The sequence below is a fragment of the Paralichthys olivaceus genome, chromosome 22 (assembly GCF_024713975.1).
Source record: "Paralichthys olivaceus isolate ysfri-2021 chromosome 22, ASM2471397v2, whole genome shotgun sequence".
NCBI classification, from domain to species: Eukaryota; Metazoa; Chordata; class Actinopteri; order Pleuronectiformes; family Paralichthyidae; genus Paralichthys; species Paralichthys olivaceus.
In genome coordinates this window covers 7,122,504-7,137,286 of record NC_091114.1, presented here as the reverse complement: position 1 = coordinate 7,137,286, position 14,783 = coordinate 7,122,504, and the positions used below count along the sequence as shown (strand labels likewise).

General features: G+C 39.6%; 1 protein-coding gene across 5 annotated transcripts in view; it reads left to right on the top strand.

Annotated features, from left to right (window-relative positions):
- The window catches only part of LOC109634895 (urea transporter 2), a 28,522-nt gene that overhangs the window by 13,290 nt on the left and 449 nt on the right, over positions 1-14,783 (top strand). For all 5 annotated transcript variants that reach the window (XM_020095701.2, XM_069518745.1, XM_069518746.1 and 2 more), the window contains 6 exons: positions 216-344; positions 1,083-1,272; positions 4,981-5,128; positions 12,955-13,089; positions 13,873-13,922; positions 14,180-14,405. In XM_020095701.2, coding sequence (XP_019951260.2) covers positions 216-344; positions 1,083-1,272; positions 4,981-5,128; positions 12,955-13,089; positions 13,873-13,922; positions 14,180-14,405 — 878 coding nt within the window. The remainder of the gene's footprint in view (positions 1-215; positions 345-1,082; positions 1,273-4,980; positions 5,129-12,954; positions 13,090-13,872; positions 13,923-14,179; positions 14,406-14,783) is intronic.

Genomic DNA, 14,783 nt, shown 5'->3' with positions numbered 1-14,783 from the left:
TGTTTTATGTTGAATATATTTAATGTGACCCTATGGCCCTTTCTTGATAAAAGTGAACAATTGGTTTTAAGAGGGCTTCTAAAAAGCTCTGCTAATGTGTGTTTTGATCATCTTCTTAAAATTTTACTGGACAGACATAATGTTAGGTTCTTTTGTCTTTAAATGCAAGATGAATTTGTGACGTGTGTGTGTGTTTGTGTTGTGTGTGTGTGTAGAACTGAAGTGTCAGGAGGTCTCCATGGCTGCAATGGCATGTTGGTGTCTCTGCTGATGGGAGTGTTTAGCTCGGCTGGAGACTGGTACTGGTGGCTTCTGCTGCCTGTCTGCTTGTGTTCAGCGACCTGGTGAGACACACCACACACACACACACACGCACAAAGTCCTGTGCACTCCTGGTGGGATAGTTAACTGGGGCCAATATTGTAGCAGTAACATTTGTGTGTATTTGGAGTGTTTTGTAACTGTATATCAATCTGTGTATGTATAATTGGGATGTGAATGTGTAAAAGAATCCACGACTGTGTCAATAAATCTTTAACTCATGCTTAGTTGTGACTGAAAAATTTCTGTTTTGCCGTAAGTAAAGAAAAGTCATCAGTTATAACTCAGGAGGGTCTTGCAAATGGCTGTCGTTTAACTGCTATACCTCTGCCATGGCATATCTGCAAATGCGTTCGTAGATTTGTCTGTGTCCATGTTTTTTTTACCCTGATCTGAAGAATGGCAAGCAAGGCAAAATCTGCATGGTTTAACAAAGGGAATGATTACCATCATGATTGAAGTGGGATGAAAATAACATGTCAAACATCTTAAGCATTTTCACAACAAAAGCATCTGTGAAAATAGGTTAAATACGTTGATATTTTTTGTGTAAAAAATTGTATGTGTAAGAAGCAGTGTAGTTTTTCTATTTTCATTATAAAAATCGAACGGGCGGTATGATATGAATAATAAGAATCACTCCTCCCTCTGAGGGAACCAAAAGAAACAATTGCTAATGTAAAAGCAAATATTTTCAGAAAATTTTATTTCAAGACCATGATCAGTCTCCCCTCACTTTTTTTCTTCTTCCCTTTCCTCAGTGTGTTTCTGTACAGCGGTCTCACCTCACTGTTGGTCCACTGGGACTTACCTGTCGCTGTGTTTCCATTCAACATCATCATCATCCTCTACCTCCTTTGTACGGGCCCAAACAATCCCTATTTCCCACACCACTCAGCTGTGCCACCAGGGGTGCTGGAACCAAATGGCACCAAAGTCATTGTAGTTGCGGTAAGGGAGCAACTTAACTTTGATCTGTGGAGGATGAGTTACTGAAATGCTTTGCTGAGCGACAACAGCTCCATTTTTTTCAGCCCTTTGCTGCATTTGTTCACCTCTCTCTCCGCTTTTTACATTTAAGCTGCCAGATCAATTAAGGCATATAAAAATATTTACCAAAAATACATTTTAAAAGAAAAAAGTTATGAAATCCAAAACTTGCAGAAAAAGCTAAATATATAATATATTTCAAAGGGCGTTATAAAAAGACAATATAGAGCATCAGGACATTTCTCCACACAATTTTTGGATTTTATAATGGGTGTCTATGGGAGGCTGCTAGATTTGTGACATTGCTCCTGTCACCTAGCAACAGAGCTGCAGTTGGACACAACGAGGAAGTTTTAGTGCCCCTTGGTTTTCCAGCAAGTGAACTGCTAGCCTGTCGTTAAAAGCGTGATACTCAAGCATCAGATATCGTGTAGATGCCAGTGTTATGTATGTAATATGCAAAAGACTGCAGGAGTGTAAGGTTTCAACTTTTAGACACTATTTACCCCTGGATTCAAAGTGCAGTTAAACTTTTCCCATCAAACAGAAGATGTAATAGCACAAATGGAAACAGAGCACTAAGAACTTTGTTATAATACTTGTGGGTTGTTAGGATTCAGTGCAGATCAAGGCCAGCCAGATTTGTTAGCCTCTTAAAATGCAGTATACCTTCCACACATAGTGACAGTTTAATAGTGCCATGAGTCTGAACGATCAGGGAACTCCAGGAGCCAATATGAAGAAGCTGAAACATGCAGCCAAGGGCACATCATTTTTATGAATTCATGATTTGTTAGTCTGTAGCTCACATTTTCAGTGAGCAATGATGCACATTATATGTGGTGCTTTAAACTGAATTCAAACTATCAGTATTGTTTTGCAGATTGCTCACATTTTAAATCAGATGTGATACAAGTCACTGCAACAAAGGACAAAAAAAAAAAGGAAAACACACTGCATATTTTCTTCATCAGCATTCCAACAGGAGGGCATCTGTCAAAGGAACATTTGCAGTGATATTTATACAGAGGCGACCCGTCGTGTCACATGAAGAGAGCAGCAGTTGTGGTTCATCAGTCACTGATGATATATGGAAGCAGGAATACAGACAAAAAGCAGGCTGGAGCAAGGCCAGACTCAGCCATGTTGCAGCCCAGTCTCCCGAGTGAACAAGCAACTGATAGGAGCACAGTATGCATAAGATCAGCCGGCTATGACTCACCAGTTACTTAGCAACAGTCACTGTTGGAGCTCCTGTTATGAAATTATAATCAGCCCAAACTGTTTTAATTAACAATCCTTCTGTTGATTGAAACGAGGTGAAGCTATTGCATTTGAGATACTGTGTTTATTATATTTGGTTCACTTCCTGTGGACTGAGACTTTGTAGGACTGTGATGGACGTTAAACATCATGAGTGTCAGTCAGATTAGCAGGAAGGATAAAGTGAATTGGAATCTTTTTTATAGGCAGCTGAAACAAGGGGATAAAAAACACCTTGGGGCCTATTTTCACATGCTACTAAAAGTCTAGATGATTGTGATGCGAGCTGTTGCAGAGTGCGCCTTGAAAAAAAAGTCGTGACTTGTGAAATGCTCTTGCCTTGAGCTGCTTCTCATGAATCCAGACTCCCACCACCCGCTGCAGTTGGCTTTTGATCTCTGTGAGCCGCCATTTCAGTGTTTTCACAGGGACAGACTTTTATTTTTCCTTCTTTTGTTTGGAAACAGGCAGAACGAGTTACAGTATGTGATTTGAATCAGAAAAATCTTTGTCTCCCATATGTAAGTTTACAGAAAGATTTCCTGTTTGCATTAGTGTTTATGTATTGACAACTGATAGTGTCTACTGATTATATGGATCAAAACCACACTGTCTGATGCAGGGACACCACCAGGATTGTATTCCATAGTGACGTGTGCAACAGGGATTGATTCTGTGTGTATGCTTATTTTTTCCACCTTTTTGCAGGGGCGCCCGCAGAATTTGAGCTGTTAATAGCATTCAAGGCACTGGCTCATAACAAAAAAAAGGAAAAAAAATGTGGTTGCAATTTCTGTGAAACAAGCACAAAGTCAAACACTTCTTTCTCAAAGTTTAATTCAGCATCTGCAGATGGACTCATCAGTACACATCACCTGGATGACATGCACAAATGAGCAAAGAACATAGGAGAATCAGTGTTCTTATAGCTCTCAGCCCCCTCCCACTATGCATGCAACGGTTTTTATTACCCTCTTGTAGTTTCACTCAGTGGAGGAGACATCCTGTCCATTTGTTTACATGTTCTGTGGATGACCTCCCCCGTGAGATCCCAGTTGTTTGATCCCAATCAGAGATACCAGAAGATACCATAAAGTTGTGGTTTCTCGAGGCCATAAAACTCAAGTCTCTTAAGCCACCATTGTAAACCTTAAGGTTACCCTTTTTAGATTAACAATTTGGTCAACCATTTGGTCAGTCATCCACATACACGTCTGCTCATGCAATTAAACGTACACCAATGTAAAATTTCCATAACAAAATGGAACAGGAATAGGGCCAAAGTGTGGCAGTGTATATTATACACAACTCATAGATCCATGTTTTTTGTTTTATCTTTATCATATGTACCATTATGCATTAGCTCGGGGGGGTAACATGTGTAGAGAGGGCAGCAGGAGCAGCATGACCTATCGTTCAAATGTAAATATGAGCAGAGTAGCACATCACAGCACATACCTCTGCAAATAAATGTATTTCTACATTAGAATATGGTCAATGAGTGTGCATTTTACCTTAAAGCTTGAAAACGAAGTGTACATTTTACATAGATTAATTTCAGAGTTTTGTTTTCTTCTTTCTTTTTAATATTCCTCACATTCCCCTTCCTGTTTCCCTCTATCTGTCGGTCTCCCGCTTTGTAAATGAGGTTTCTGTCAAGTTATAAATTTACTCTCAGTTGTGACTTTGGCTATTTAAAACCTCTAAATCCTCCTGTTTTATCTCCCAGATTTCCCTCTCTCTTTGCTATATGCTAATCTCCTTTCTCCATCTTCCATCATCTGTCTTTTTTATTTCATTCTTCTCCTTCCTCATAGTTCAATTTACAATACACAACCATATAACCATATTTTCTAGGGCATTATAGATTTTTTTCTTAGTACTTGTGAAACAATCTCTCCCCATTGTTCACTTCTGTATTTTATACTATATTTGTTATTTTGAGTCTTTATTTTTCCCATCTTAAATCCCATTTCTCTTTTCTATCGCCCTCCTTCATCCTTTTCCTCCACCCACCTTCATTTCCTCCTCTCCTTTCTCCTCCTCTCGTCTTTCCTATGGTTCTCTCTAGAGATGATGATGACGTCAGTCCTATTTATATTTAATGTCTTCAGATTTCTCTCTGCCGAGGATTGGGCTCTGTCTGCACCACCACAGCAACTACTCCACAGATGCGCACTTGTACACGTGCATGCATATTTTTGTTGCATACTCTATATAATTTTTGGGATTGCTGTGGCCCAGTAGGTAGAGAGGGTCGTCCACTAACCAGAGGGCAGTTCGATCCCATTCTGCATGTGCTTGGTTGAGCCCTAAAATAAGAAAAATATCCTTGTATCAATACTCCTCATAACAGTGTAAACAAATCCTCCTCCATCTTTTAACTCCTTTCTTTTGACCATGCAGGTGATAAGTGGCATCCCTCTTGGTGTTGGTCAGATCTTTGCCTGTGATGCGATGGGACCCTCCCTTCTCATCCTGGGAGCCGTTGTGCTCTACTCTCCGCTGCTGGCCGCCCATGCTCTGCTGGGATCAGCAGTCGGCACGCTGGCTGGTGAGTCTCAATCTATGTGTGGGAGTGTGAGCCAGTAAAGTGGCGGAATGTTACTGGATTCATTTCTAGGTCATAAATGGTAATGTAGCACAAAGCCTGTTTACATTTTCTCAAAGTTTTACAAAGATTGTAACCCTGACCTCAAAACCTGCCTATAATTTGTTTGTTTTTAACAAATCAGGGCTGAAATTTCACACTGAGGTTTAATCACTGTCTATTTGCTTCACACATATTCAGTGCCAGCATTGCTCTGTGTAACACTGTGTTTTAACATTACTTAAATGAGAAACGTCTAGTTATGGGGTGCACTATTGTCTCATCCTGTGACAATAGTGTCTGTAATATAATGTCTTCTGTGGCTCTAGGGGGGGATTTGTGAGGTCTGAGCGAAGAATGCCTAATGATGCCATAAGAGTTATCACAGCTTGGGCTCAACACAACCTTTATAACAAAAAGCCTGCTGCACAAAGTCTGCACCTGGAGCTTGAGAGCTCAGTGCTTCAACCATGCAGAAAGGGTCTAACAGAAGGATGGTATTGTTTCCATAACAGGGTTTCCACAGGGTCTTATAAGTTAAAAAAAAAAAAGTATTATCGGAATTTTATTCCTTAAGAGCTCTAAAATACTTAAACATTACCTGCCAAATAAACATAAACTTACATATTTTTAGATAGGTCTTCATTAGGTTAACATTTATTTAGCTCTACTTCCATCACAATTAAATATTAAGAGAAATGTTTTGGCAGCATGTGTATTTTCTAATGTCTCCATGTGTCATAGTTATCAATGATGTTGAAAAAAAACTATAGACAAGACCAACGTGGAACTGATAACTGATTAAATTGTAACCATCCGGTCAGGATTTATCTTAGTACACTTGGCTTGGCTTTGGGAATAACAATGGATTCCTACTTTAGTTACTTCACCTTATCTTTGATTATGGTGAAGTGTAGATCATTTTGGGACTCTGATATTCCTTGACATAGGTCTTAAAATTAATTCATTAAAATCTGAAATTGAACTTGTTGAAACCTGCAGAAAAGCTTCATAAAGAAGATCCAGCATCTTTAGAGCTTCCACTCACAAGCTGTTTTCAGACATGACTCCTGGAGGAAGTCCAGATAATTGGATCCGGTCTCTGTCTGGACTTTGTCCTTCACACATGAACAGCGTAGCAGGAGATTCTCAACATATCAATTCTGCTGCAGAGATCATGTGTGTTTTGGTTTTTTTGTACAGCCCATCAACACCAGTGTAGGCTCTTATCACCAAAATGTTTCTGGACATCATGATCTGTGTTTTCTATGTGTGTGTTGCGCCCTTTTTTGTTTTCTTTCATTTTGGTTTCTGTTGTTTGTTAGAAATGTCATCAGCACCCCCAGGAGGTGCAGGAGTTTTTGTTGAGGTTTATGAATCCCACTGGCCATAACACAAAATGTCAGCAGCGTATATAAATATGAAACTGAAAACAAGCTGCTCAGCTCCAGAAAACACACAGCAATTAGCCAGGGTACTGCTAGCCACTCAAACACACAGCCCTGTGGCTATGTATGTCTTTCACATCTGCATCCTCAATGCATATTCAGAGAGAGAGAGAGAGAGAAACTGCTTCCTGCTGCTACAGTACAATACACTATCCTAAAATACTTGTGTGTAGCTATGAGTCATACTGTAAAAAACATACACAGACTTGCACCAAGCCTTGGACCAATGATACGAGGGACACACACACACACACACACATAGATCCTTCTTTCATCCCATACCTTCTTAAATGCACAGTCATATTTTCTAGCTTTTCTTTAGCAGGTTTGTGGAGTACATTAAGCTTAAAAAATTCCTTTCATTTCTTACATCTGGGTGTGTGTGAAGCAGGGTTCCACCAGAAGCAATTATCTATTTAATATTCAGCTTTTATCCTTTTTAACTAATTCCAAGGGATGAGAGCACATTACACGTCGTCTTATTCCTCTTTTCTAGTTGCTTTGGAGTTTAAGAATTAATTTAGGATGTTACTTTGAATGTCTTAAGAATTAGGCTGGTGATGCACCAGCTATTTCAAATGCACTGATAAACCCCACTGTTGCACTGATGACATCATCTTTCATTATGAACATTCACATTTCTGTTTATTTGGAGACGATCGCACACACAGTCTTGTGTCTATCAGTGGCCTGCAGTGACTTCCACACATTGACGATTATTATGTTTACGTGAGTTGCTAATATTATGGAATAGAACAGTTGGTAACTGCTGTATGTCGATGTTACAAAATGCTGTGAAAACTCAAAGAAGACATAATAATTTGATTAGAATACCCCACACGTCTGACTTCAATTAGTCCTTATTCTGTGTTTGACCTTATTCAGTCTTACAAAAAATTTGAAAATGATGTTTACATGGCAGTAGTATTCAAAAATGGAATTAAGTAACGTTGGAATATTAATGTCTTACTTCCTCTCATCTCACTTTGAAGTGTTTCTACAGTTATTCTCCTACAACATGTACGCATCAGAGGGAGGAGGCTCTGGCCTACATACAGCCTCACTACCTGGCTTGTTCTGACGGCACACCGCTGTTGTATATCTCTCTCAGAATACCAAATGTGTAATTCATCGTTGAAAATTGTCCCCATCAAATGGACAATTCGAGTTTTGAGTTTGAGTAACATTTACTTGAAAAGTTTACTTAGAAAGTTGCCATAATACATGTTTATTAAATCCACATCCATTTTTTAAATCTGCTCATAAAAATATCACAGAGGGTTTGTTATTATCCTCTCTGTGTTTCTTCTAATTGCTTTGTATTTTTATCTTTTACACTTTGTTTCACTCTTTTGTTTGACTTTTTGCGAATGTAATGAAAAGGTTAGTTTTCTTGTTGGGTCACTAACAGAATATGGGCATTAGTTGCATGAGGCTTCTTTTACCAGGTGGTTTGGTGAACCAGGAGGCCTGAATACATGAGATTTTGCGAACAAACACCCAAACATAGCAACAAACAAAGCAATGGCACACAGTGGAAAAGTTACAAAAAATACAAAACGCTACAAGGTCAGATACAAAACTTAATCTTGCGTGATAGAGAACCAGAAGGGAGAATAGAGATCAGTGTCAGGAGACAAAGAAGAAAAGTTGCAGGTGGAGATGGAGAGAAGAGGATAAAGAGCAGACGAGAGGAAAAAGCTGAGTGAAGGAAAAAGAAGCACCAGAGAGAAAAGTAGAGAGAAAGTGAAATGCTCATTAATGCTACAGAGAAGAAAAGAGGACTCCCTAAATAGTGAAGGGATCAGAAATTGTGTGTGTGTCTGTGTATATTGAGTTGACACCATTTTCTTCAACACTTCAGACAAGTCCTGCCCCCGGCTCTGCCTTTTATTATCCCCTGATGAACAGCCCTTCTTACTACATCTCTCTCTGTCTTCTTTAAACCTTCATTTTATCACCCTTTAAAACTCCTCATCAGTCATTTCACTTTCATCAGTCTCTCCAGTGTTTCTCCCTGGGTGCCGCTGGAATGGGCTCAGGATGAAGATACTCAGTGTGTGTGTGTGAGTGTGACTGACAAGAATTAATAACTATTGACTAAACCCCACCCTCATCGGTGATTGTCCAATCATAGCTTAGCAACTGTAACCAGGCCTGTTCAGCTTTGGATTTCTTCACATGCTATAAGGATGTGCATGTGGCTCTAATAGATTGAAGGAAGTCTTTTGATCACCTTCTCGTGTTAAATCAATCAATTTTATTATTTTTGTCATAATACTGTACAACAATATTTGGGCTAATTAGCTCTCCCCTTCAAAACAAGATCTTTGTCTTTGAAAAAACTTATTTACGAGCCTTAAAAACAAATCAGCCTCGAACATTAAAACGTCAGCTGAGTTTTCACTCGAGTATTAGCATCAGCATAACTGTTCACTGTTTACCATGACTATCTTACTCCATCACCAAGATCGATATTGGCATCATTGTTTTCCTTAAACATGAGCATTCGACTCAAGTATCATCGTAGTTTTTACCGTCTAATTCCTCCCGGAGGTGCGTGACAGAAAAACAAGGGTACAGCAGATGTGTGGTGTGTGTATCCCTGTCAAACAGCAGGGGGAACCTCTGTAGCTCTCTGTAGGTGGTTTGTCGGCTTCATCACCGTAAGGCATACTTTGTTTGTGAGAAGGAACAGGAATGAAGGAGAGATAAAGCGGCATGGGTTGGACTAAGAAGTGTGAGGCCATATTTAGAGCTGCCAATCATACCTTTGTGATGTAAACGTAGTCCCATAAGGGGTTTCTGTAGGAGGGGGATCGCAGGCTGTATGTAGGCCAGAGCCTCCTCCCTCTGCTTCGTACATGTTATAGGAGAATAACTGTAGAAACACTTTAGAGTGAGATGAGAGAAAGTAAGACAGTCTGAGAAGTCAGCTGGGTTTCACTGTTAAACTCTGAGTCATTTATGTAGCTATATCTGTATTTATGGTGTGTATGATGTGAAACTCCTCATAAAAAAAGGCTTTTCGAGTATAACACGAGCTGAAAGGTGTTTTAGTATAAATGAATGACCTGCACAACATGGCACTGTCATAAAACGTACTTTTAATAAATAAAAAGAATTTAGTATTTTTAAGTCAGACCTCTTGGTGTTAGATAACAGGCCTAAAGAAGAGCTAATGATTACAGTCTTTGGCACGACTGAGAATTAATTGTAAATTATTAAACAAAACTATTTAATTTTTTAATTTAGTGACGAGTTGGTCACTTGGGTCAGTCAACTGTTATTCATTAATTAAGTCTATAGTATTTTACTGGCTTTAGTTATCTGCTCTAAAACCATCTCTGTGGATTCAGTGAAGTTGTACATACATTTTAGACATGCTGTGAAAATTGATGACGTTACTGTAACTTGTAGCTGTACTTAAAGGTACAGTGTGTAGAATTTAGTGATATCTATTGTAGAAATTGCATGTTGCAGGGGGGTGCCTCACCTCACCCTCTGCTTCCAAACATCAGAAAGAACCTTTGGTAGCCTTCAGTTGTCATAAAAACTCAAAAGGCGTTTAGTTTGTCCAGTCTGGACTAATGTAAAAAACATGGTGGCCTCCATAGAGAGGACCCCCTTGATGTAAATATAAACTATGTAAATATAGAAGGATAAAATACCAACATAGAATTGTTAGCACATGTGATTAAAACCATTTAAGTGTTCAAAGAAATAGACTAATACGATATCTGAAATAAGGCTGATAGCAAAAGAGATGTTGCTGTAAATACACCCACACACACAGAGAAGCAGGACAACCATTACACTAAAACCACAAGAAACTATATTACGCACAGTTCATTTCAGTTTCCTCCATTTAGTCTGCAGCCAGTCATTTTGGTGTGATGGGCGAGGAGAGGAGAGATTCAGTTTGACATCATAAGAGCTCTCTGACTCATTCTATTAGCATAGACTAGATCATACTGGGAGTGAGACACAAACACAGAGTAGAAAAAACAGTGAAATAAACATTTTAGTATTCTTTTGGGTCTCCCTCCTAAACTACATTCAGCCTTCAGTGACATTTTTATGTGAGGAAGTAACAAGGAAACCAGAGGGGGAGTGATGAAGAAGAGGGGAAGCAAGGAATGGAACGAGCGAAGTGCTGTGAGGGAGAAACAAAGCTGCGAGGAAGATAATCAAGTGTGGAATTAGGAATAGAAAAGACGAGTGTAGTGGGAGCCTGAGTGTTTAAAGACCAACTGCAGGAGTGGGTAGCTGTGAAAGAGGGAAAAATAAAAAGACAGTGGATGGCAGAGTAGCCCAGCAGACACACAGAGGGAGGAGGCAGCATTGGGGTGTGGTCAGTCTGCTTCAGGACCAGACTGCTAAACTGCAGCCCACAATGTCTGGTAATAAGGAAATCAATCACAGCACAGCCCGAGGATCAGGTAACTGCAGAAGAGCTTCCAGAATTTACAGCTAATGCAGATGAACCCTGTGGAAAATCCTGCAGTGGGAAATACAGGGTGGAGCAGCTGCAGCAATGGACAGTGTGAAAGCATCCCCAAAATTCTAACACAACATTTTATGGTAGTCACCAAAGAGAAAATGAGAATGCACAGGGAGTAAATGACAATCCTTTCCATGCACCCATTAGCACATTCAGCTGCCTGCATGTAAATAATACAGTGTATAGCCAGAGCAAGGGGAGGTCACTGTTCTCTGCAGTCAGGCAGTGTTCAGTAATTTTTTATGAAACTCTCACTCAAGAAGGTAAAAATATAACCTTTTTGCTGCAATGTTCTGGCTCCCACAAACATAAGTACGACATATATCAATGAAACAATCAGTAAGCAGGTTTAAAATCTAATTCTTCTCTCAGATGAACAGTGGGAATAGATTTTTAACCTAGGTGTGGCAACATGGTGCATGGCCTCTGGTTAGACACACACACACATGCTAGTTTGTCCCCTGTGGCTTTGTGTGCTGCATATGTTTAAAGATTATTACTAAGCACCATTGCTGAATGAAGCTACAAAAGGTTACCAGTGTATTCAGTACAAGTTGTGCAACTGCAACCCTGCACTGCTTCCAGTCTTTTTGAAATGTTTGGTTTTTGTTGCAGTTTCAGGGAGGACATCCACATTGAAATATGCCAACAGCAGTTTTAGTAAATGTTACCTTGATGGACACATTAATGACCCAATTTTTGGCTGTAATCTTGTCTCAATCCCAACTTTTTACCAAGTTATGACATTTTTATGGAGATTGCGATAAAGAGGTAGATCCAGGAATTTTCTCTCATGGTATAATGAGAAGGATTTAAAAAAAAGCACATTTAGAAGGTTTGTATCAATGAAATCCCGTATATTATGACTTAAATATATACCCCTGTATGAAAATATGTTTTCGATGTTTATATTCTCTGCCACTATATGGTACAAATTAGGGATAGAAACCTACAACTGCTACCAATCTGTAGCTGAGATGATGGGGATTCAGTAAGGTCTCAATGTCCTTTGACATATCTCTAATAGTTTTTGAAGTACGTCCAAGAGCTTATCAAGACCTTTGGTGCCGGTCCAGATGTGGCTGAGGTCTGCACTGTATTAATCATTCCCGTTATATATTTAACCATTCCGATTTTTGAGTTTGAATGACGTTTGTTGGCATTTTCAGCTGAACTGAAGCATTCTCTTCCTGATGTAGTTGAGACTTAATGGTTATGGTCTGGGACATAGTGCAGCTGCTGTTAAAGGCCAGCAGAGAAAGGGTCAGTGCCTCAGGCCTTGCAGAGATTTATGTGGGTCATTATGGCTCCTGTGCAGTCTTCAGCATCACTGTGTGGTGTTGTGTTGGTGGTTTAAGGAGGCACTGACCGTGTTAGTCCACCTACCGCAGTAGTACTGTTATTGAGATTATGTTATTCGAATGTAACATCATTTATTTCACTGGGGAAGTGAAGGGTCTAGTGCCACTTGCCATGATAATGTGACTGCTGTATGAACACACACACATATATTCCAAACTGGAAAAAATCCTAAATAAAAGAAAGTAGAAAACTTAGCAACTGTACAATGTTTTCTGTAAACACTGTTAATCAGAACGCCAAGGACCTGGAAGTAACAGAAAGATGATTTGTTTTGATGTTGGACCAGATATTTGCATCTTTCCTATGGTAAAATGGTGCCAGACAAAGAAAAACAAGAAATGTCCTTATTAGGCTAGAAACAAATGAAATGCAGCACTAAAGGAAACTGTACTACAGTATGTGTCTACCACCACCGTATGGATGATTCTAGTACTGCAGATTCAGCAGGACATGATTATGATGTGTGTGTTTGGCAGGTTTATCCATGGCGGTGAGTCATGATTTTCTGTACTCGGGTCTGTCGGGATTTAATGGAGCTCTGGGCTGCATGGCAGTTGGAGGACTCTTCTTCACCTTCAGCTGGAGGACCCACGTCTTCGCCGTTGCCAGCGGTGACCAAAAAAAACCTACACAAACATACCCACACACAGTTGCTATTATACTGTATATTGTTTCAAGCACTTAACATCAGTGTTGCTGACCTTACATTAACCCCAGTTTTCTTTACCGTACTTCAAATGTTGTGATCGTACATTTCAGGTCTTATTTTAATTATCTGGTTTAGGTGAGTTAATGTTGATTTTAATTTAATGGAACAAATGCATCAAAATCAATGGATAATAATGGACAATAATAGGGTACATGTTGGAGGTGTGCTCAGGCCTCATCTTTTTAAATATGTTCATCCTTTTGTCTTGAAGCTTCTTTTTTGCTGTTTTCACACCTTACCTGATGTCATAGCTCAACAGTGAGTGCCCTCTTCTGGATCATAAGGCAAACTACTTCAGATGGTCTGATGCGCTTCTAGATCATATATTTTGATTTTGAACTGATCGTAACATTTATAAAACAATTCCCCCCATGTTTAGTGAATGAGTGAATGAATGAATGTTTGAATTTAAAAATAAAAAATGACAATCTGAGATGGGTTCAATAACTCTGTCATGTTGTCATTTTTCCTGTCTCTGCTTTCACTCTTGTCTCCGGACAATTTGACAGAAGTATATGTTTATACACACCCACCCACCCACCCACACATACATAAACACAGCTGAAATTGCAGTTGGAGGTCCATGGCCATTGTGCCTCTGTATGTACATCAGCAACCAGAAGAAATAAACAGATGAGTGTGTGGGGAATATATTTAATGTAAATGAATTCTCTTCTGCCTGCAGCCTTCCTCTCTGCATATGCTGACATCGCTCTGGGAAACCTGCTGGGAACTGTAAGTACACACACTTCACACACAAAGCTTCCACTGGGATGTTTTCAGTTATAGCTTAAGTTTTTATTGGGTTTTGTATACTCAGTAGAAAAGCAATTTTCAGAACAATGTCAACCATTCAGTTCAACTATATGTGGGTGATCTTCTCTGAGCTGAACGTCTGCTGCACTTTTGACCGTGAGGTCCAGTTGGAATAAATTGTATATAAATGCTTGTATCCTCCAGTAACCAAAAAAGACCTCTCTCTCCCTGCCTAGGTGGGTCTCCCAGCATGCAGTTGGGCAGCTACTCTAACAGCTACATTGATGTTGCTGCTGACTGGCAGTTTAGCAGCATACAGCATCCCAATTGATCAAGTCAAGGCTCCTGAACACAACCTGTACTCTCGCCGGCGCCAGTGGATAGCCAGGAACACCCTAGAAAGAGACAGCACTGTAGTGGAGTGTGAGAACGCACCCACACAAGCAAACCTAAACCTAACATGTAAGTAATGATTTACAACATTTACACGGAGTGATAGCGACATAACGGCTGCTTTTCAAAAAGATAATTTACTCAGGAAACCTTCCTTACTGAGTGAAATTAACCGGAAGTGTTACAGCGGCCGCCATAATAAGAGTTGTTCAAATTCTCGAAATGATAAGGAAAGAAAGAAGCTTCAATGCTTCCTAACTTATCTTTTTTAGCGTAGGAAACATCAGACCTTTTTGAAAGGAAAGGAGAAAATGCCGCCCCACAAAAATGAAAGCTGTTTTAATTTCATGACACGATCCAGAACTGATGTGAAACCTCACAGCATCTGAGTTCCTGATTTCTTGTCTGGCACATCATCAGAACTAAATGCAATATGATATCATATCA